This window comes from Chiloscyllium plagiosum, chromosome 4 (genome assembly GCF_004010195.1).
Source record: "Chiloscyllium plagiosum isolate BGI_BamShark_2017 chromosome 4, ASM401019v2, whole genome shotgun sequence".
Lineage (NCBI taxonomy): Eukaryota > Metazoa > Chordata > Chondrichthyes > Orectolobiformes > Hemiscylliidae > Chiloscyllium > Chiloscyllium plagiosum.
Genome location: NC_057713.1, coordinates 58,601,135 through 58,620,107, shown reverse-complemented (window position 1 = coordinate 58,620,107; position 18,973 = coordinate 58,601,135). Strand labels below are relative to the sequence as shown.

The window sequence follows — 18,973 nt, the reverse complement described above, 5'->3', positions numbered from 1 at the left end:
GGGAGGGGGGAGGTGAAGCCCAGGTAACTGTGGGAGTCGGTTGGTTTGTAGTAGATGTACAGGGGGCAGGATGGGAGGAGGTGTACAGGAGGCAGGATGGGAGGAGGTGGCCACCACACTGATAATTGGGCATTTGCTTTGCACTTCATAATACCTAGATATTGCCTGTGGATTTTCTGCTGGACTTCACTTCAAATTTTGAATAAGAATTCTGTTCTTTTATGCTTGTAATTCTTCCAGTATTATTAAGTTTTATTTCTACCCTTGGTATATTTTCAGCTTTTAATCTGCTGGACGACATTTCAACCACTCTCGCAGAGAGAGTTGGCTGACCTTTTGCACTCCTTGTCAGATTGTTGAGCTGCATGAATTTGTAAGAGTTTGCTTTTAGTTGCTAGTAAAGTGTTGGTCATAGCAGTAGAAAATGACTATACTTCTTTATAGAAAATATTCTATTTATTCCGCAAGAATAAGATTGTATTTTTCTGTTCATTTACTGCTGTTCTTGAGAGTACGTTCGCCATTACCTACACCTCACTTGGAACATAGATTATAGAGCTATATTTAATTAGTGTAAATGTGAATTTTTGCATACATTGAAAAAAATCTCAAAAAAGTTTCAATCATAATAATATTGTCAAAGGCTTGTGATCATCTCAACTTGGAATTTTAGTCACATGAGACAATCTGCGAACCTTTCACATCCCAAACAGCTGTTAATGTTTCCTTTTCTTTGATTGTGTACCTCTGTAAGTGTCCATCAAAGCTCTCAGTTTCCACTTGACTAAGGACTACACCTAGTCGTACGGACAAAGCATCCATGGTTAACATCATGAATATTGTAATGTGCTAAAAATTCATTAGAAAGTAATTTCCCTCTAATTTCTCAACAAACTGCAATTACTTCTTTTGAAATGTTTGTCAAAATTCTCTTCTGTCTTCATTTAAAGGACTGTATCTATCCACTGTCTTCAATAGACTGCAATGAATACATGCATTTCAGCTCAACAAAGATATTTTGAGTCCTCCGTATATTTAATGTTTGACATTAACAAAAGTCGTAATAACAAATGTAATGACATTTTGTCCTCTGTGACTTCATGGTAATATGTCAATGAAGATCACTGTTTTATTGAATCTTATGTTTTGAGGAATTCTATTTGTTTTGAGTTTGAAATAATTGTCAGAGGCCTTAAATACCTCTTCAAATTTGTCTTTGCTTACCCTTGGTGCAAAATAACATTGTCCACCATAATCTCAATTGTGTATAGAAGTCTATTTACTTGTTCAGCTTCTGTCTTAATATCCAGTTTTGATGCTCTTCTACATCTCAAGACTGGTTTACTCAAGTATTTCTTCAATGTTGTGTTATGTTTGGCCAATCTTTGAAACTAAATCTTTCTGATAATACTAATTTAATGCCAAAACTTCCTAGTATTTATTTATTTATTCATTTATTTTATTTTCTTTAAAGACAGTTTTCCCTCACTTTGTAGCGGTGCTGGAAGTTTTTCTCACATTTATTGGCCGTAATAGAGATTCTCCTATGCTTCCAGAGCCTCACTATGACCTGCTACATTTGTGTTTCCCAAAACAAATTTGACTAGAATCATGTACTTCTTTAAATTACTTGATGGTTACCTGCTTTAAATAGTGTTGTGAGTGATATTTCTGACTCTTCACTCCCAGACCATATGAAGTTTCTCTTCTGGTCCCCTCAGTTACATTTTAGCAGACCTCCTTTATGGTATCCATGCTCTATAGTGGCAATGACTATTTGAAGCTGCTACCATTCAAAGAAAATCACTGTACCAATTGATGTGAGAGGTAATATATAAATATATATGATTTATTTTAAGTTTGGATTTTGAAGTAGTGGCATTTGGGTTTTTGTCTTAGTCAGAAGAGTCTGAAGAAGGATCACTTGACCCAAAATGTTAATTCTGCTTTCTGTCCACAGATGCTGCCAGACCTGCTGAGTTTTTAGCAATTTCTGTTTATGTTCCTGATTTCCAGCATCCGCAATTCTTTACTAAAAACAGCAAATGCTGGAGATCACAGTGGGTCAGGCAGCATCCATAGAAAGAGAGAGAGAGAGAGAGAGCAAGCTCACATTTTGAATCTAGATTCTTCATCTGATGAAGTCATTGAATTATCTAGACTCAAACTGTTAGCTTGCTGTCTCTCCATGGATGTTGCCTGACCAGCCGTGAGTTCCAGCATTTATTGTTTTCAGTACAGATTCCAGCATTTCCAGTAATTGTCAGGCAGCATCCATAGAAAGAGAGAGAGAGAGAGAGAGCAAGCTCACATTTTGAATCTAGATTCTTCATCTGATGAAGTCATTGAATTATCTAGACTCAAACTGTTAGCATGCTGTCTCTCCATGGATGTTGCCTGACCAGCCGTGAGTTCCAGCATTTATTGTTTTCAGTACATATTCCAGCATTTCCAGTAATTTGTTCCTACATCCGCATTTTGTTTTGTTTATTCTGTTCTATCTTTGTTTATTTTGCACAATAAACTTATGTTCTATTGTTAAAACGAAACCTCCTGCATACTTACTGATGTGTCAGTGAACTAACTACCTATTTAAATAAAATCGAACTAAAATAGGATCTAATTTCAGATTTGACTTGTTCTGTAATATCATCAGCTGGATCCATAATAAGCTGTTAATGCTTCTGTATTTTTGGTTTTGGCACATGCAATTCTTACTATCTGATCAGCTCACTGGCTCAGCATGGCCTCAGGACTGCTCCCACACACCATATTCTCATGATGCATCTGTATCTCTTCCATGGAGCAGCAGATTTCTTATGTTTTTGCATGTATTCTGACATATTTGGAATGTTTTCTTTGTCATTCTCTGAAGTTCTCTTCTGCATTGAGTGTTCCCACAAGGTTTTTTTTGTATTTGCTATAATCAACAATTAACCGTTGAAGAATTCTGGATGACCAAAATGTTGGGTTTTTTTCTGTTCTATTTTGAAGGCCTGAAATCCAGTTTCTCATTGTTGGCAGCATTTAGATATCATGCTGGTCACTGCTGCTCACTAAATTATGGTAGGGGCTCACCATCATCACCGTCATTGTTCACCATATGTGTTAGTTACTTCAAGTCGGAAGTGGATTAGAGTGAATGAGGGCAGCCATCTTTCTCAGGAGAGGCTTGAGTAAACAATGGAAGTTTATTGAATCACAGTAGCTATTTTAAGATTACATAAATGTGATCTACGTTAATATGGAAACTATTAAGAGCATACTAACCTCACGTTTGTCTCCTTCTTCTTTCTTCAGCCCAAGTCCACATGACATCTTCATAGTGGATAGTGTTTATACACTTAAGTATTAACACTATTAAACCCATACATAGATGCTAATTCTTGTGGAATTATTTTAAGTTGTGTCTCAAACATGACTATTATGAAGACATCCACCAGCTGCTGAAGAAATTCAGGAAGGTTTATTAATGTTCCATTAGGTCACCTCCCTGTCATTTGCCTCTCTCAAATTCAGTAATGCCTGCAATGGCCTGTTTTTGAGTGTACAGTATAATTCTCCAGGTGGGCTGAATGATGCATGGTATGCTGAGTGCTGGCTCCTTCAGAGTCATTGGCACTTCAGTCTAGGTCTTGAGAAATTCCTATAGAAATAGCAGAGCATATGTTAGAATGCTGGGTCTATGCCAGATTTCCTACTAGTTTTCACATAACACTATATGTTTTGGAGGTTTGAATTTCCTTGGGGTCTTTTACACATCTGTCATAACTGGTGAAATTAGCAACTTGGATGTGTGGCCACACTCAACACTGCCACCTCACCCATGAAAATTTCACTTGCATAGTTTTAAAACTGAGTGCATGTCTGTTTTCAGCAAGTAGGAATAAATAAATAAAAAGGGCAGCCCTATATTTAGACAAATCTTCCAAATTCTCTCAGATCCAACAATTCTGATTTTCCCCTTTTCAGAAGTATGCAAACACTTCAAGTTTTAAGAATTTCTTGGCATGTAACATTTCTCGTTAGGTGACACCAAGGCGAAATATAACAATGATATATTTGAACTGACAGAAGCACATGGACAGTGATACCACAGGATCATTCTACACCTTCCCACCTACTCCCACCTCTAATGCTTTGCTGAGTAGATAATAATATTTGATGCATGAGGTTTGATTGTCATAATTATTGTCTATTCATCTTTAAAGATGAAAAGTTGGTAAGAATTATGATTACAAGCTTTGGCCACAATAAATGCTCTACTGTAGTTTAACTATGAGGCTTAAGTAATCAAAAACATGGAGAACTGTCTGAAAAGTTTGCATAAGGGCAACAATCAGTTGCAGTCAGAAGCAAGTCAAAGTAGGTTCACTCAACTGGTAATTGAAATGGGAGAAGAGTGGTGAGTGTTTTTTTGAGGAAAGTTTGGACACGCTAAGCCTATATCCATTGATGTTATATAGGTAAAGAAATGGCTTTATTGAAATATATCAGATCCTGAAAGGATTTGACATTGTACTGAAAGGTTGTTTCCACTTATGGGAGGGACCAGTGGACATAGCTTAAAAATAAGGGGTCTCTCTTGTAAGATGGAAACAATTTTATTTTCTTTCAGAGGGTCATGAATCTTTGAACTCACTTCCAAAGAGGAAGTGGTGTTATTGCATGTTTCTAAGGCACTAACAAGGGAGTCAGGAGTTATTGGAGGTAAGTAGGAATGTGGAGTTGAGTCCACAAATAGATCAGCCATGGTCTTATTCATTTGCAGAACAGGCTTGGGCACTCAATGTTCTTCTCCTGTATTTGTGTGTACTAGTACATTACAGATTGTGAAGTAACATTTTGTGGTATGAATGTTGTGCCCATCTACTTCATGGAAGAGCCATTAAATGGTTATAACTCATTAGAAAGTCATTCACACTTTCATGTCCTTGCTAGCCCTCTGGAGGAGCAAATGCTGCTACCCTGCTCTACCACAGTAATCTTGCATATTTTTCCTTTTCAGATGATAATTCAATTGTTGTTTGAAAGTCTTGATTGAAGGTACCTCCACCATATTCTCAGGCAGTGAATTCCAGATCCGATCCAGTTATTGCATAAAACATTTTCCTTTCACTACTTCTTTTGCCAATTACAGTAAATCTATGCCAAAAACAAAAATGCTAGAAATCAGAATGGCTCAGACAGCATCCATGGAGAGAGAGCACGCTAATGTTTACCGTTTAGATGATGCTTCATCAGAGCACCTGCAGTGATTTGCTCCTAGTAAATCTCTGTCCTCTGGTTCCCAACCCTTACATTGATGGGAACCATTTCTCCTTACTTACTAGGTCCAGATCCCTCATAATGTTGCATATCTGAATCACTTCTCGACCTTCTCTTCTCCAAGGAGAACAGTTTCAGCTTTTCCTATCTACATTACTGTTATAAGGTACTGGTTTATACGCTAATCCTAAAACATTTTCCAAGGTTGACATATATTTTTTGAATATTTTTAAATGTTTTTTCCATTGCATATTTCTGTGGAACTTAATTGGCTCTGAAGCAGTTTGACACATACCAAAATTTCAAAAGGATACAAATTCTTTCCAAAAAACTCCATGAAAGTGCACATACTAATTAATTTACCTACATGCTCCTGTTAAAATAAGATTCGCCATATATAAATGAATAAGAAGATGAAAAAACACATTTTGCCAAGTTTGAGAAATACAACAGTGCAAAGACTTTTGACAGCTATAGCATAACTGCTATTGCTGCTCTGTGGAAAAGGAGAGAACCATGTTGACTATTCTCAGTCATGTGTGGCCAGTTGGAGGCAATAAATTAGCCAATACTGAAAATAACCCCCAAGCTCACCTAGGTAGCAGAAGAAAAAATGGTGAGAGGACATGATAACCTTTCCTACCACTGGCATTGCGATCCTGGTGGAGTGGATACCCTGATGATGTCCTTACATGGCACAAATGTTGCAATAACTCTGTTCTCTAATGTCTGCAGTTCCTTACATAATTTCCAGATATGTGTACCAGGCTCTGCAGGCTGATTGGTGGCACACTGATAAATGTAGACAATCTAATTCTGGTGGCTGCTCATGTCTGAGTATCATTTTATTCATCAAATAATAGTAAATCAAATATTTTAACTTTGTTTGTCACGCAAATATTTGTTTAAATGTCTTATGATTCACTAAAGTTCTGTGAGAGTATATCTGTTATAACCATATTTTCCATGTTCTATTCTCTCGCCTCACCCTGTTCTGCCAAAGGCAGTGTTTCACTAGCTTTCAATAAATTAGCAGACAAATCAAATATTTTAAGTCCCTATAAATGTTTTGTGATATCGTATGTTTCTGCTGAGGCCTCATGTGCCGCCAGTCACAGTAATGTCACAGTGGAAGTATCACAGTTCTAAATGGACTGGAAAACATTCCAGAGTAAGTCAAGTCCATAAAAGAATTAAACAATGAGGTAAAAATTTACATTGGAGGCATTGGAAGTCCAAGAGCAAAATGTGGTTATTCCAGGACAGGAATGCTTGATGAACTTGACTAATATTCCAAGTGATAAGTTGGATTCAGAATGCCATTTCTCATATCTTTAGTCCAAACATCTTACTGGTGAGGCAGAATGGTGGCAGCAAAAGTTAGAGAAGGAAGCTAATCCTACCCTCCCAATCCCTCTACTTAGTTAGGCATTCTTCCATGGTCTGTGGGCCGAGAATCGGCCTGTTCAATTCCATGAACACCCACAGCAGAAACTCACAACCCTGAGGAGACACGATCCTTGATTTGAGGGACAGCCAATTATAAAAACCAGCAGTGGAAAGAAACTTTCTTCCTACTAGCGTGCTCTGCATTTGAACATTAGTCGCAGATGTGAAAAACAGACATCAAATAGCTTCACCAAATTGACGATTGTTTTTTAACGATATTTCAGGTTAACAATTGTATAATGACAATATTTTCTATTATGGATGAATGCAACCAAAGAAGGTTAATCTTGCAAATAGCAGCATTCATTTATGGTACTTTTCTTTCTAGGTCAAACTTGCCCTAGCATTCAACGATAATACTAATCGAACTGAAGAGTATCAGCAACTGCAACAAGCTTTCAAAAGTGCAAAAAACGAGCTTGCAGATATCTATGATGACAGACAGAAGACAGAAATACGGATTAAAGATTATTTACAGGTAATTTGGACAACATATGATGAAAAGAAAAATTAAGAAGCATACTAAGTAATTATACTATGGAATATAGAAAGGTGTTTTATCACCAATTAAGTTTCTGCTTAGCTGAGCTAAGAAGAAATAAAAATATTAAAGCCCAAATCTCCTGATCTGCGTCTGAATCAATGGATGATGCTGGATGGTGACGTCAGGTCCGATGGATTTGGAGTGATGCGGAGGTGAGTAGCCAGTTGTCAGTGGGATCTGATGGTGGCTTGGATTTCCAGGTGTTGGGGCATTTGGGTGGGGTTGCCAGGTTTCAGAGATGTTTGGGGAGGACACAGGTGTCAGAGGAGTGGAGTAGTGTACATGGACGGTCTGGTGGATTCTGTGTGAGTATTGTTAGCCAGGGGTTAAAGCAAGTTTTAATCTATCTAACCTTTCCTGGATAACTATCCAAGCAAGTCAGTCAGAACCCTCCAAATTTTTAACTGTAACTCACTGTCATAGGATATTTAGATTAATTGTCTATCGGAAGTATAAAAGTGCCTGACAACTATCACATAGCCACTGTGTCAGAATTTCCAAAAGTCCAAATTTGCATCTTTTTTGGCAATCCAAAAACTGGGAAATCTAGGCCAAAGTCTGTATAAAGTTTGTTATATTGTTACATTTCTTAGATTAGATTCCTTACAGGGTGGAAACAGGTCATTCAGCCCAACAAGTCCACACCGGCCCTCCAAAGAGTAACCTATCCACAACCACTCCCCTATCCAAATTTACCCCTAACTAATGCACCTAACACTATGGGTAATTTAGCATGGCCAATTCACCTGACTTGCACATCTTTGGTTTGTGGGAGGAAACCGGAGCACCCGGAGGAAACCCACGCAAACACGGGGAGAATGTGCAAACTCCACACAGACAGTTGCCCAAGGCTGGAATCAAACCTGGGTCCCTGAAGCTGTGAGGCAACAGTGCTAACCAGTGTCAGGTGCATTAGTCAGAGGGAAATGGGTCTGGGTGGTTTACTCTTCGGAGGGTGGGTGTGGACTGGTTGGGCCAAAGGGCCTGTTTCCACACTGTAGGTAATCTAATCTAATCCTTCTTGAGAAAAAACAAGAACTGATTGGTATATATAATTTGCATTCAGGGTGCCATGTTTTAGTGCTGCACTGCAGTCATGTACCAAATGAGAATGTATCAAACTACCAGCCACACGTTAAGTTAAAATATGGTCTCCAGCATTTTGAATCTAAAGTGTGATTATTTCTTTTCATGTGAGAAGGCATAACATGGTTGCAATAGGTGTGGTTGAGTAAAATACTCAACATTTTCTGCAGATGTTTTTTTTTTATTTAGTAGTGCGATATGGGTATTGCTGGCTGGTCAGCATTTATTGCCCATACTTAGTGGCCCTTGAGAAGGTGGTAATGAGCTGCCTTTTTGAACCACTGCACTCCACATGCTCTAGGTTGACCTGCAATGCCCATTAGGAAGAAATTCCAGGATTTTGACCCAGCTGCAGTGCAGGAACAATATATCTCCAAGTCAGGATGGTGAGTGGCTTGGAAGGAAGCTTCCAGGTGGTGGTGTTTCCATGCATCTGCTGTCCTTTCCCATCTAAACGGAAGTGGGCACAGGTTTGGAAGGTGCTGTCTAAGGATCTTTAGCTGAATTAGATTGAAAATATAACTCCAATTAATGCCAGAGAAAGAAAACAAATCCAGCAAACTGCAAAAATGAAATGGTCACTGTAGCAATGAATGCACAGCTCCTGTACATGATAAATTGGGAGACTGATGACTTCATAGAGACACATGAGAAGTTTAAACAGAAGTGTGGACAGACTTTCAGTAGCTTTAGTGTAACTGAACCATGGTGAAGTGGAAAGGGTCAGCTGCTACATCCTTTTTGTGGCAGAAGAGCTAGTTAAATTTGTTTAACAACTGAAAGCTAAATGAAGGTGACAGCAAAAGATCCCAATGAAATTCTTGAAAAACATAGCATATGTCTCCAGTAAAAATCAAATCATTGGATCTACCAACATTACTTCTAGGACCTGATGATAATTTCTTCACAAGATTGAAAAATGCATCAGAAAATGTACTTTCAGGGACACAGAGAGGCAAAGAGTTGAAGATCAGAAAATGCTGATTAGGCCAGGGCTTCAGTACTGTGTGCATGTCTGGAATCCACATTAGAGGAGGGACGTGATAACGCTGGAGAGGACGCAGAAGAGACTTACCAGGATGTTGCTAGGGCTGGAGATTTTCAATTATGAAGAAAGTTTGAACAGGCTCAAATTCTTTTCCTTAGGACAAAGGAGATTGAAGGGGGACATGATTAAGATATATAAAATTATGAGACGCTTATATATGGTAGACAAAAAGAGCCTTTTTACCTTTGTTAGAGGGATAAATGACCAGGGCATAGACTTAAGATAAGGGACAGAAAATTTAGAGAAGATGTGAGGAAAAACATTTTCACCCAGACGGTGCTTGGAATCTGAACTAAGAGGCAGAAATCCTCATAACATTTCAGAAGTATTTAGATGCGTGTAGACAGACAATACTCTGCATCAAATGCTAGAAAATGGGATCAGAATAGTTGGATGATTGTTTTTGACCAGGGCACAGCTATGATGGGCCAAAAAGGCTTTTTGTGTGCTGCAAGATCTCAATGACTATAATTCTATAAGACTGAGGAAAGGCTGCTAGATCAACACACTGTGCACACTGAAACAGAAAAAGATTTTGTTGAAAAGGACAAGATTACAATATCCCAGACTATATACATTGCCAGACCACATGAAGCCACAAGCATTCAGATGAGTGTACTGACTACACAAAAAGAAGCTTTCAGTTAAGTCAAGAGAAAGGTAGCAGAGTTGATGCGCAACAAAATAATACACACTAGATAGAGAAAAGAATACAAATGAGCTGGTGGGAGGGGTTGTTGAGCCTGACCATTTGGGTTGAGGACAGGGTGTGATGGGCTGATGGTTTTTTCAGGTTAGGAGAACATTGTGGTTAGGAGTGTTGAATAGTTGTGGGTCCAACTGATGAATGACACTTATGTTTGAACATGGTCAGGCCAGTATTGAGAAAGAGAGAGGGAGTGTGTGTGTGTGTGTGTGTGTTAAGGGGTAGGTGGTTGGGGTGTGGGTGCTGTTGGCGAGATGGTTGGTTCAGATTGGGTGGTTATTCGGTCAGGCTAGTCTAATTGCAGGGATGAGGAGTAATAGTCTGATTGATGAGAAAGGGGTGATGTCTGGTAGAGGTGTGCTGGTTCTGAAGGCATAATGGAGGTGGAGCTGAAAATGTGTTGCTGGAAAAGTGCAGCAGGTCAGGCAGCATCCAAGGAGCAGGAGAATCGACGTTTCGGGCATGAGTCCTTCTTCAGGAAGAAGGGCTCATGCCCGAAACGTCGATTTTCCTGCTCCTTGGATGCTGCCTGACCTGCTGCGTTTTTCCAGCACCACATTTTCAGCTCTGATCTCCAGCATCTGCAGGCCTCACTTTCTCCATAATGGAGCTGGAGACAAACTGGCAATATGGAGGATATTGGGTCATGGCTGGGTATCAGTTTGGCGGGTTTGAATTGGGGGGGTTTTGGAAATATTGTCAAGTTGAGGGTTCTGGTCAGGGATGATTGTCAGGGCTTGGGGTGGTGTAGGTAATGGAGTTAGTGGTGAGTTGGGTTTAGGTTAACAGTTATCCTGGATTTAGAGTAGGTTTTTAATCCTCTAACATTTCCTGGATAACTATTAAACTTAAGTGAGGTGGAGCCCTCTGAATTTTCCAATTTTAATAGACTGCTTTTGTGGCTTCCAGACACAGGGGAATTGCCCATCATTAATTTCAATTTCCTAGGCAGTTACCAAGGAGTCACTTGCATTGGAGAATTCTGCATGGTCCTCATGAACAAATCCATCTACCCTACTCAGCTGTTCATTGGCCATTGGAATATGTGAGCTAATGTTTCCAGTAATGCTGGTTTTGAGTGAACAGTTGTGATATTCTACAAGGTGTCATGGCAACGTTTCTGGTGGAATGTAGTGATGTTCCCATGCACTGCACCTGCATGTATGGTGAGTTCACTACCTGCAGTTACATTGGCAGCAAACACAACCAATTTATTTTCTGTCCTTCTGACTTCAACCTTCCTCACTTCTCTTTCTGTTGCACTTTGCTGGTGTCATTTCAGCAAAGAAAACAATAGAACTGACTGTAATCTGAAATCTGTTTTATTTTGTAAACTTCCCATTCTCACTGCTAATAATATATATAGGGTCCAGGTTCTATTTCATTAATGAACTGACTTTGACAGCAGGATGTACTTCAGATGCAGTTAGCATAATGTTTTAAAAATTCATAGCAACTCAACACAATATTTTGGAAATTTAATTGTTTTGCTTAGACAGTATTTTAATGAGAGAGATAAAGATCAGTTAATGTCAGCAGACCGATGGATTAGAATGTTATACTTCACACATTATATTGCCACTTGCAGTTTTAATGGGTTTTGCATCTTTTGCACAGAATAAATAATGTCAGATTTTTAAAATAGCAAATGTTTAAGTAGTGGATTTTATTTTATTTTCTAACTATTGGAAATATAATACCGGAGGGCCAAGAAAATGTACCTCTGGCCTCAGCCACTAACATTGACAGCAAATGTCTGAATGCACTGAACCAGCGAAACATAAAAATCAAAACCAAAAAATTCTGATCCTATTACATTTACATTTATTACATTAAATTGTTTTGCTTTGCTAATATTGCTTTTTGTCACTTTCAAAATCAAATGTGCCTTTCTTTATTATAAGCAAAAAGCAATCATATTACTTTAAAATACATAAGCTGCCTTGTATTGCATACTAATTTGAATAATCAGCTTTTGTCACCAGCTACCTTGCTTGAAAAGCATATGAGAAATTTGACAAAATGTATTTTGGATGAATTTCTCAGGGTAAATGTTTGTACTAAAATACACATCGGTGAGCACTGCACTGACAGAAGAGCTGGTGGATGTGGCAGTAGTAATCGAAGGTGCTAAGCCAGCTGTCTCGCTCTGTTTGTTTGCTCACTGCTTTGGGCATTTTGCCAACCTCATTGCAAATAACTGCATTAGTCAAGTGTATCAGAATTATTACAACACAGCGTCCATCTCATTTATTGCTGTTTGTGCACTTTCAAAGTCTTCACAACACAATGAAAGAATTTTTCAACTTGCTGACCTTTGTAGCTTCACTAGGCCCGAAGTTCACTTTTTTGTTCTGACAAATGTTGACATAATAACAGTATTTATCAATCATGTTATGGATCAATCATGACTTAAGATATATGTTTCTAGCTGTGACCAGTGTGTCTATAAAAACTTCTTCATGAAGTTACTATTATAATCAGTAATCTAATTCTAAGCAAAGTAAGTACACAATTGTATGCAGATCTTAGATTCACTAACTTGTTTATTGTTCTAATATGTTTCAAATGTAATATTAATATATACTTAAAGTTCTTAGCATGACACTCTATGTTGACATTAGATCTGTGCTGGATATTTATTGTAAATATCAAACAATATATTGTGATCATATTCTGTACTGGTTGTCAATCAAAGGAACCAAATTAATTTGTCAACATAACAATGTTGAAGAAAACATCTAACTGTTGTCCTATTAAGAGAAGTAAAGCATATACCCTATTTAATGCAAAATTCAAAGAGAAAATAGGGTTTAAATTTTATCGATATAAAATAGTTTATCAATGATTAATTTAGCACACAGAAGCCAACATCTAGATTAAATGTGTTTCTTTTATTCTTTAAACACAAACTTATCAACCATTCAAGTAAGACTGGTAGTAAGTTGTCTTTTTATCTTCTGACTGTAGTGGATACTAGACAAGCTCCCCTTCTAGGTATAATCTCTGAACTGCTTCCTTAACATTCTTCCTTAAATAAGGCAACCAATATTTTGCACAGTTTGCTCATCTGTCCCCCAAATAACTGAAGCATAAGCTCCCTAATTTTGGATTCCTCTCAATTGCTTGTGCCATTCCATTTCCTTTCTTAATTACTTGCTGTAACTACATACTTACTCTTATGAATCATGCACAAGGACACCCAGATCTCTCTGCAATCTCTCACCATTGAGATTTTAGTTTTATTTTATATTCTTCATTCCCAAATGGACAATTGGAACGGCACGGTGGCTCAGTGGTTAGCACTGCTGCCTTACAGCACCAGGGTCCCAGGTTTGATTCCAGCCTCTGATGACTGTCTGTGTGGAGTTTGCACATTCTTCCCGTGTCTGCGTGGGTTTCCTCAGGGTGCTTGGTTTCCTCCCACAGTCCAAAGATGTGCAGGTTAGGTGAATTGGCCATGCTAAATTGCCCGTTGTGTTAGGTGCATTAATCAGGGGTAAATGTAGGGGAATGGGTCTGGGTGAGTTGCTCTTCAGTGGGTCGGTGTGGACTTGTTGGGCCAAAGGGCCTGTTTCCACACTGTAGGGAACCTAATTTCACACTTCCCCACATTATAGTCCACTTCCCACATCTTTGACCACTCACAACGTATCTATATTCCTTTATAGCCTCTTTATCTCCTCTTTACAACTTACATTTCTACATATCTTTGTGTCACTAGCACATTTAGCAATCATACCTCAGGCTTTTCACCCAGGTTGCTTATATAAATCGTAAAAGGTTGAGGGCCCAGCATTGATCCTGTGGCACACTACTTGTTACATATTACCAGCTAAAATTAACCATTGATGCCGACTCTCTGCTTCGTGTTAACCATGCCGATATTCTGCATCTGACACAACAAGCTTTTATTTTCCATAATAATCTTTGATGTGGCATGTTTTCAAAGCCTTCTCGAAATCTAAGTGAAATATATCTAATGATTCCCCTTTATCCACACCACATATTTCTTCCTCAAGGAACACCAATAAATTAGTTAGTATAAGTTCCCTTCTACAAAATCATGTTGACTCTGTCTGATTGCCTTGAAGTCAACAAAGTTTCCTGTGATGACTTCTTTCATAATAGCGTCTAATATTTTCTCTATGACATACATTAAGCAAACTGGCCATGGTTACCTGCTTTCTGTCCCTCTCCCATTTTGAATTTTAAAAAAAATAATTTTTGCTGTCATCCATGCTATCTTTCAGTTTAATGTGACCTTTCCCAATTCAAGAAAGCTTTGGAAAATTAAAACCAGTGCATTAACTATCACATGAGCTACTTCTTTCAAGACCCATGTTCAAGGACTGTTGACTGAAACAATTTCTTCTTCCACAAAATGAAAGTAGCACATAATGTGTAAGGCAACAGCTGCACTTCATGCATCATGTCATTGTCAAATAATCAGAGACTTGAAAAAATAGTCCTTCACTCTTAGGAAGTCATTGTTATGAATATTAAATAGATCTGTAGCAATTTTATCTGGTCTAGAGATTGTGAAATCTAGTGAGGTATCATCAGTTCCTTGTACTCTCTTGGCTGGAGTGCTGAATGTGGCTCGCACATTTGCACAGCCTTCTCAATATCACTACTATCCTAGCAAGTGTACAGATTTTCTTGCCAGGTGTCTAGAATACTGAATGCCTATGTAGTTCCATTGCAATTGCATCAGAACATCTGGGTGGAGTGATTCAGATATTAAAACCTATCCACCTTTAAATATTATATTCTGGATATTCCTAATTTATCTTGGTAGTATTAATCGAGGGTTCTGTTTTCCTGGACTTCTTGAATGCATCAAGCTTACCTTCACTTATGGTTTTCCATATAGCTTGGTGTATGAGCCTTTGGATATCTTTTTTCACATTGTTGACATTAGTACTGACCAAATCTCATCAAATCAATAATCTTCGACCTAGTGAATTGACGTGCAGATCCAGTGAAATAACGATTATTTATTGAATTTACCAATGTCTCAAGTTCTCCGAAGTAACCTTCAAGTTTCTGAACTTGTAGTGAAAGTTACAGTCATATCCTTGAATTTTGATTAACAAACATTGTAACCCTTATGGTGTATTTGACAGTAGTTTTTACCATATAATTTCAAGGGTTTTGTGATCGGTTTTCAGAATGAATATCTTTCCAAATGTTTCAGTCAATAAAAACAGAAATTGCTGGAAAAGGTCAGCACATCTAACAGCATCTGTGGAGAGAAATCAGAAGTAACATTTCAGGTTCAGTGACCCTTCCTCAGAACTGTCCTCTGTTCTGAGGAAGGGTCACTGGACCCAATTTCTGATTTCCAGTATCCACAGTTCTTTTAGTAGATGTAGGTGAAATTGTATTCTAACAATTGCTAGAGATAATGTCTCCTGCCCAATTTGAATGATATGTTTGCTCTGATTATAAGCTCTCCGATCTGACTACAATGAATTTCCCATCCTGGAGAATGCAAGCTCCTTTTTGCAATGCTCTGACCTGCAAGGTGGTTTCTTTCGCTCAGTCATGAAACTGGTGTGAGGTTGTTTCCTAACATTGTTAACTCTCAACATGTGCTGGTAATCCTTTTGTACACAAATGGTACTTCCTTGTGCAATTATCACCTGATTAATAATACATTCTGAACAAAGTTGGGAGGATATAATGCAAGGAGAAAGTGAGGACTGCAAATGCTGGAGAGCAGAGCTGAAAATGTGTTGCTGGAAAAGCTTTTCCAGCAGGATATAATGCAATGCAACTAAATAATGCTAAGCAGTGCTGGAGATCTACCCTCTCCTGTGAGTAGACATGGAGTGCAAGAGAACATGTATTTTTCCTAATTATACTGAAATGGAAGTTAGCTGAAATACCAGAAACGTTTTAAACTTGTAAGAATCAAGTGCTGCACATTTTTAGTGGTACAAAACCATTTTGCTTTTCAAGGTAATGAGGGAGATACTTTGAGACAAACTGACACCAAGAGTCTTTGAGGTAACGCAATTCTGCCTGACACCAGTCCTTTGGATGAGAATCAGTTTGTTACAAAGCTAGGAGTATAAGGACAGCTTGAAACATCTAGACCCTTCAAACTGAACACAGCTCTCTCTCCCTTTTTATCTCTCTGTCTCTCTCTCTCTGTCTCTCTCTGTGTCTCTCTTTCTCTCTGTCTCTGTCTCTCTCTCTCTCTGTCTCTCTCTCTCTCTCTGTGTGGAAACAGACAGATGATTCCAAGAAGCTCCAAAAAAGAATCCTAACTAGAAAAAGATCTGTATATGTTGGCTCATCTAGTCAAGTGAAAACAGCCATTACCTTACAGAGAAGAGCATGTCATCAGTACTAAAAATCAAATCCACTACTGAAATTTGGACTTTTGAGTTTTGTTCTCTGTTTATATTTTTCCATTCTTGACATCTTTGTCAAACTGTTTGTTTTTGACTGTTTTAATCATGAATGACTGTGTAGGTATTTTGTGGTTTTAGGCAGATATTGTTTAAGTTGCAAAGTAAAAGATTAAACAAATTAGTACCTTTTCTCTGCTCTCTGTTAAAATTAAATATGTTGCAATAAATAGTTATTTTCCATTAATGACAATATTTGGTGTGAATTGCTTTTGCCTGAAATAGCAGTCAGTCAGGCAGGTTGGTCATCTTGGTGGTCACATGAGAATTTTATACATTTTGTGATGGTTTGTGGAACAGTGGAGCATGATTATCTATGCACTCTCCCCAGGTTAAATCCTGGCAATTGTATGTCTCCAAATTACTGGATTTGGACAAAAAACATTGCTTGAATATACCGGAACTGAAAAAGTTAATTTTGCACACATTCACCTCACATTTTGAACTTTAGTACACAACATGCAATTACAGTCTAGAATGTACTGCCTGAAAGTGTGGTGGAAACAGCTTCACACGAGGCGTTCAAGAGGAAATTATATGATTATTTAAAGAGAGATAATCTTCAGGGTTATGGGGAAAAGGCTGGAGAATAGCACTAAGTGAAAATGTTCATTGAGTGAGCAAGTGCTGACACAATCAACCATGACCTCCTTTTGCACCACAACAATTCTGTGATTCAGTGCAGTGCACTGAGAAAAGACCCAAAAGGAGTGATTCTCTTGGTCTCACAAATTACATGTTGACTACTGCAGGCCTATCTTTGCCTATCTTGCAGTAACCTCACTGCGCTGAATTTAGCTATCTGCCTCACTACTGTCTAAAACTAATTATATTCTGAAGTGTTGGGGCAACTAATTGATAGCTACAGCTCATCTGTAGTAAGATTTTTGAGCCTGAGCAAAAAATTAACTTTTTTTCTCAAGTCTATTTGCTCATGTACATTATTGTTTTGAGCTGCCAGAATCCCAACCAACTAACAAATCTAGATTGGATATTCTTTAGTGAGTTATAGCGACTGACAACTGATTGACTGCTCTGTCAATCAGAGGAAACCATGAGAAAAAGTTTATTGAGTGTGTTCAGGTCAGATTTCAAGAACATATGTTGTAGATCCCAATCAGGGATATGTGTAATGATGCAGGTTTAATAAATTAGGTCAGGGTAAAAGATCCCTTAAGAAAAAGTGACCATTACATGGTAAATTTAGCATTTAGTTTAAGAGAGAGAAACTTGTGTCTGTAACACCTTTATTTAAAAAAGGAGACCAAAAAAATGTTGACCATAGGCCAGAATAACGTCTATTCTTGGGAAAATGTTCGAGTTTGAAATAAAGGATGTAATAAAAGATTTAGAAATACAGATGATCAAGCAGAGTTAGCATGGCTTCGTGAGGGGAAATCATGCCTGACAAACTTATTGGAATTTGTTGAGGAAGTAATAAGCAGGATAGATAAAGAGGAAGCAGTGAATGTAATTTTTTTTTGATCTTCAAAAAGCATTTGATAAAATCATAGAGTCAGCATAGAATAGCTACAATGTGGAATTTGGCCATTCAGTACATCAAGTCCACATTGACCCTCTGAAGAGAATTCCACCCAGACCCATCCCTCTATGCTATTCCTGCATTTCTCATGGCTAATCCACCGAGTTTACATATCTCTGGATACTATGGACAATTTAGCACGGCTAATCCAGCTAACCTGTACATCTTTGGACTGTGGCAGGAAACCAAGGACCTGGAGGAAACCACACACAAAAACAGGGAGAACGTGCAAACTACACTCAGTTGCCCAAGGATGGAATTAAACCCAGATCCCTGGCACTATAAAGCAGCAGTGCTAACCACTGGGCCATCCCAAATATTAGACTACTTAATAAAATTTGTCCATGGTATTGGAGGTAGTAAATTAGCATAGATAGGAGATTGGCCAACTAATAGAAAACAGAGAGTTAGGATAAGAGGGGCATTTTCAGGATGGCAACCTGTAATTTATGGAATGGCATAGGGATCGGTACTGGAACTTGATATGGTTGTTGTGGCAAGATTGTTTCCCCTTGTGGGAGAGTCTAGGATCAGACAGCATAATCTCAGATTATCTTGCAATGATCTCTCAGTCTGTAAATTCTGTGCCCTCCACTTCACCTGATGAAGGGCCAGCGCTCCAAAAGCTTGTGATTTCAAATAAACTTGTTGGACAATAATCTGATGTTATGTGACTTCTGACTTTGTTCGCCCCAGTCCAACACCAGCACCTGCACATCATGTTCAGAATAGTAGCCAACCTGTCTACCACTGATCCTGTTGCTTTATAGATCTGTTATGGAAGTCAATTTACATGTTGTAAATAGAGGATAATAGCCTCAAAAAAAATTTATCTCCCTCCAAAAAGTACTATATTACACCACCTGCTTTTTCTCTTTCCTTCCCATACTGACAATATCTTTCTAGT

At 38.3% G+C, this 18,973-nt stretch overlaps 1 protein-coding gene across 4 annotated transcripts in view; it reads left to right on the top strand.

Moving 5' to 3' along the window:
• Positions 1-18,973, top strand: part of LOC122549069 (coiled-coil domain-containing protein 178) — a 388,456-nt gene that overhangs the window by 284,233 nt on the left and 85,250 nt on the right. For all 4 annotated transcript variants that reach the window (XM_043688277.1, XM_043688275.1, XM_043688278.1 and 1 more), the window contains one exon: positions 7,046-7,195. In XM_043688277.1, coding sequence (XP_043544212.1) covers positions 7,046-7,195 — 150 coding nt within the window. The remainder of the gene's footprint in view (positions 1-7,045; positions 7,196-18,973) is intronic.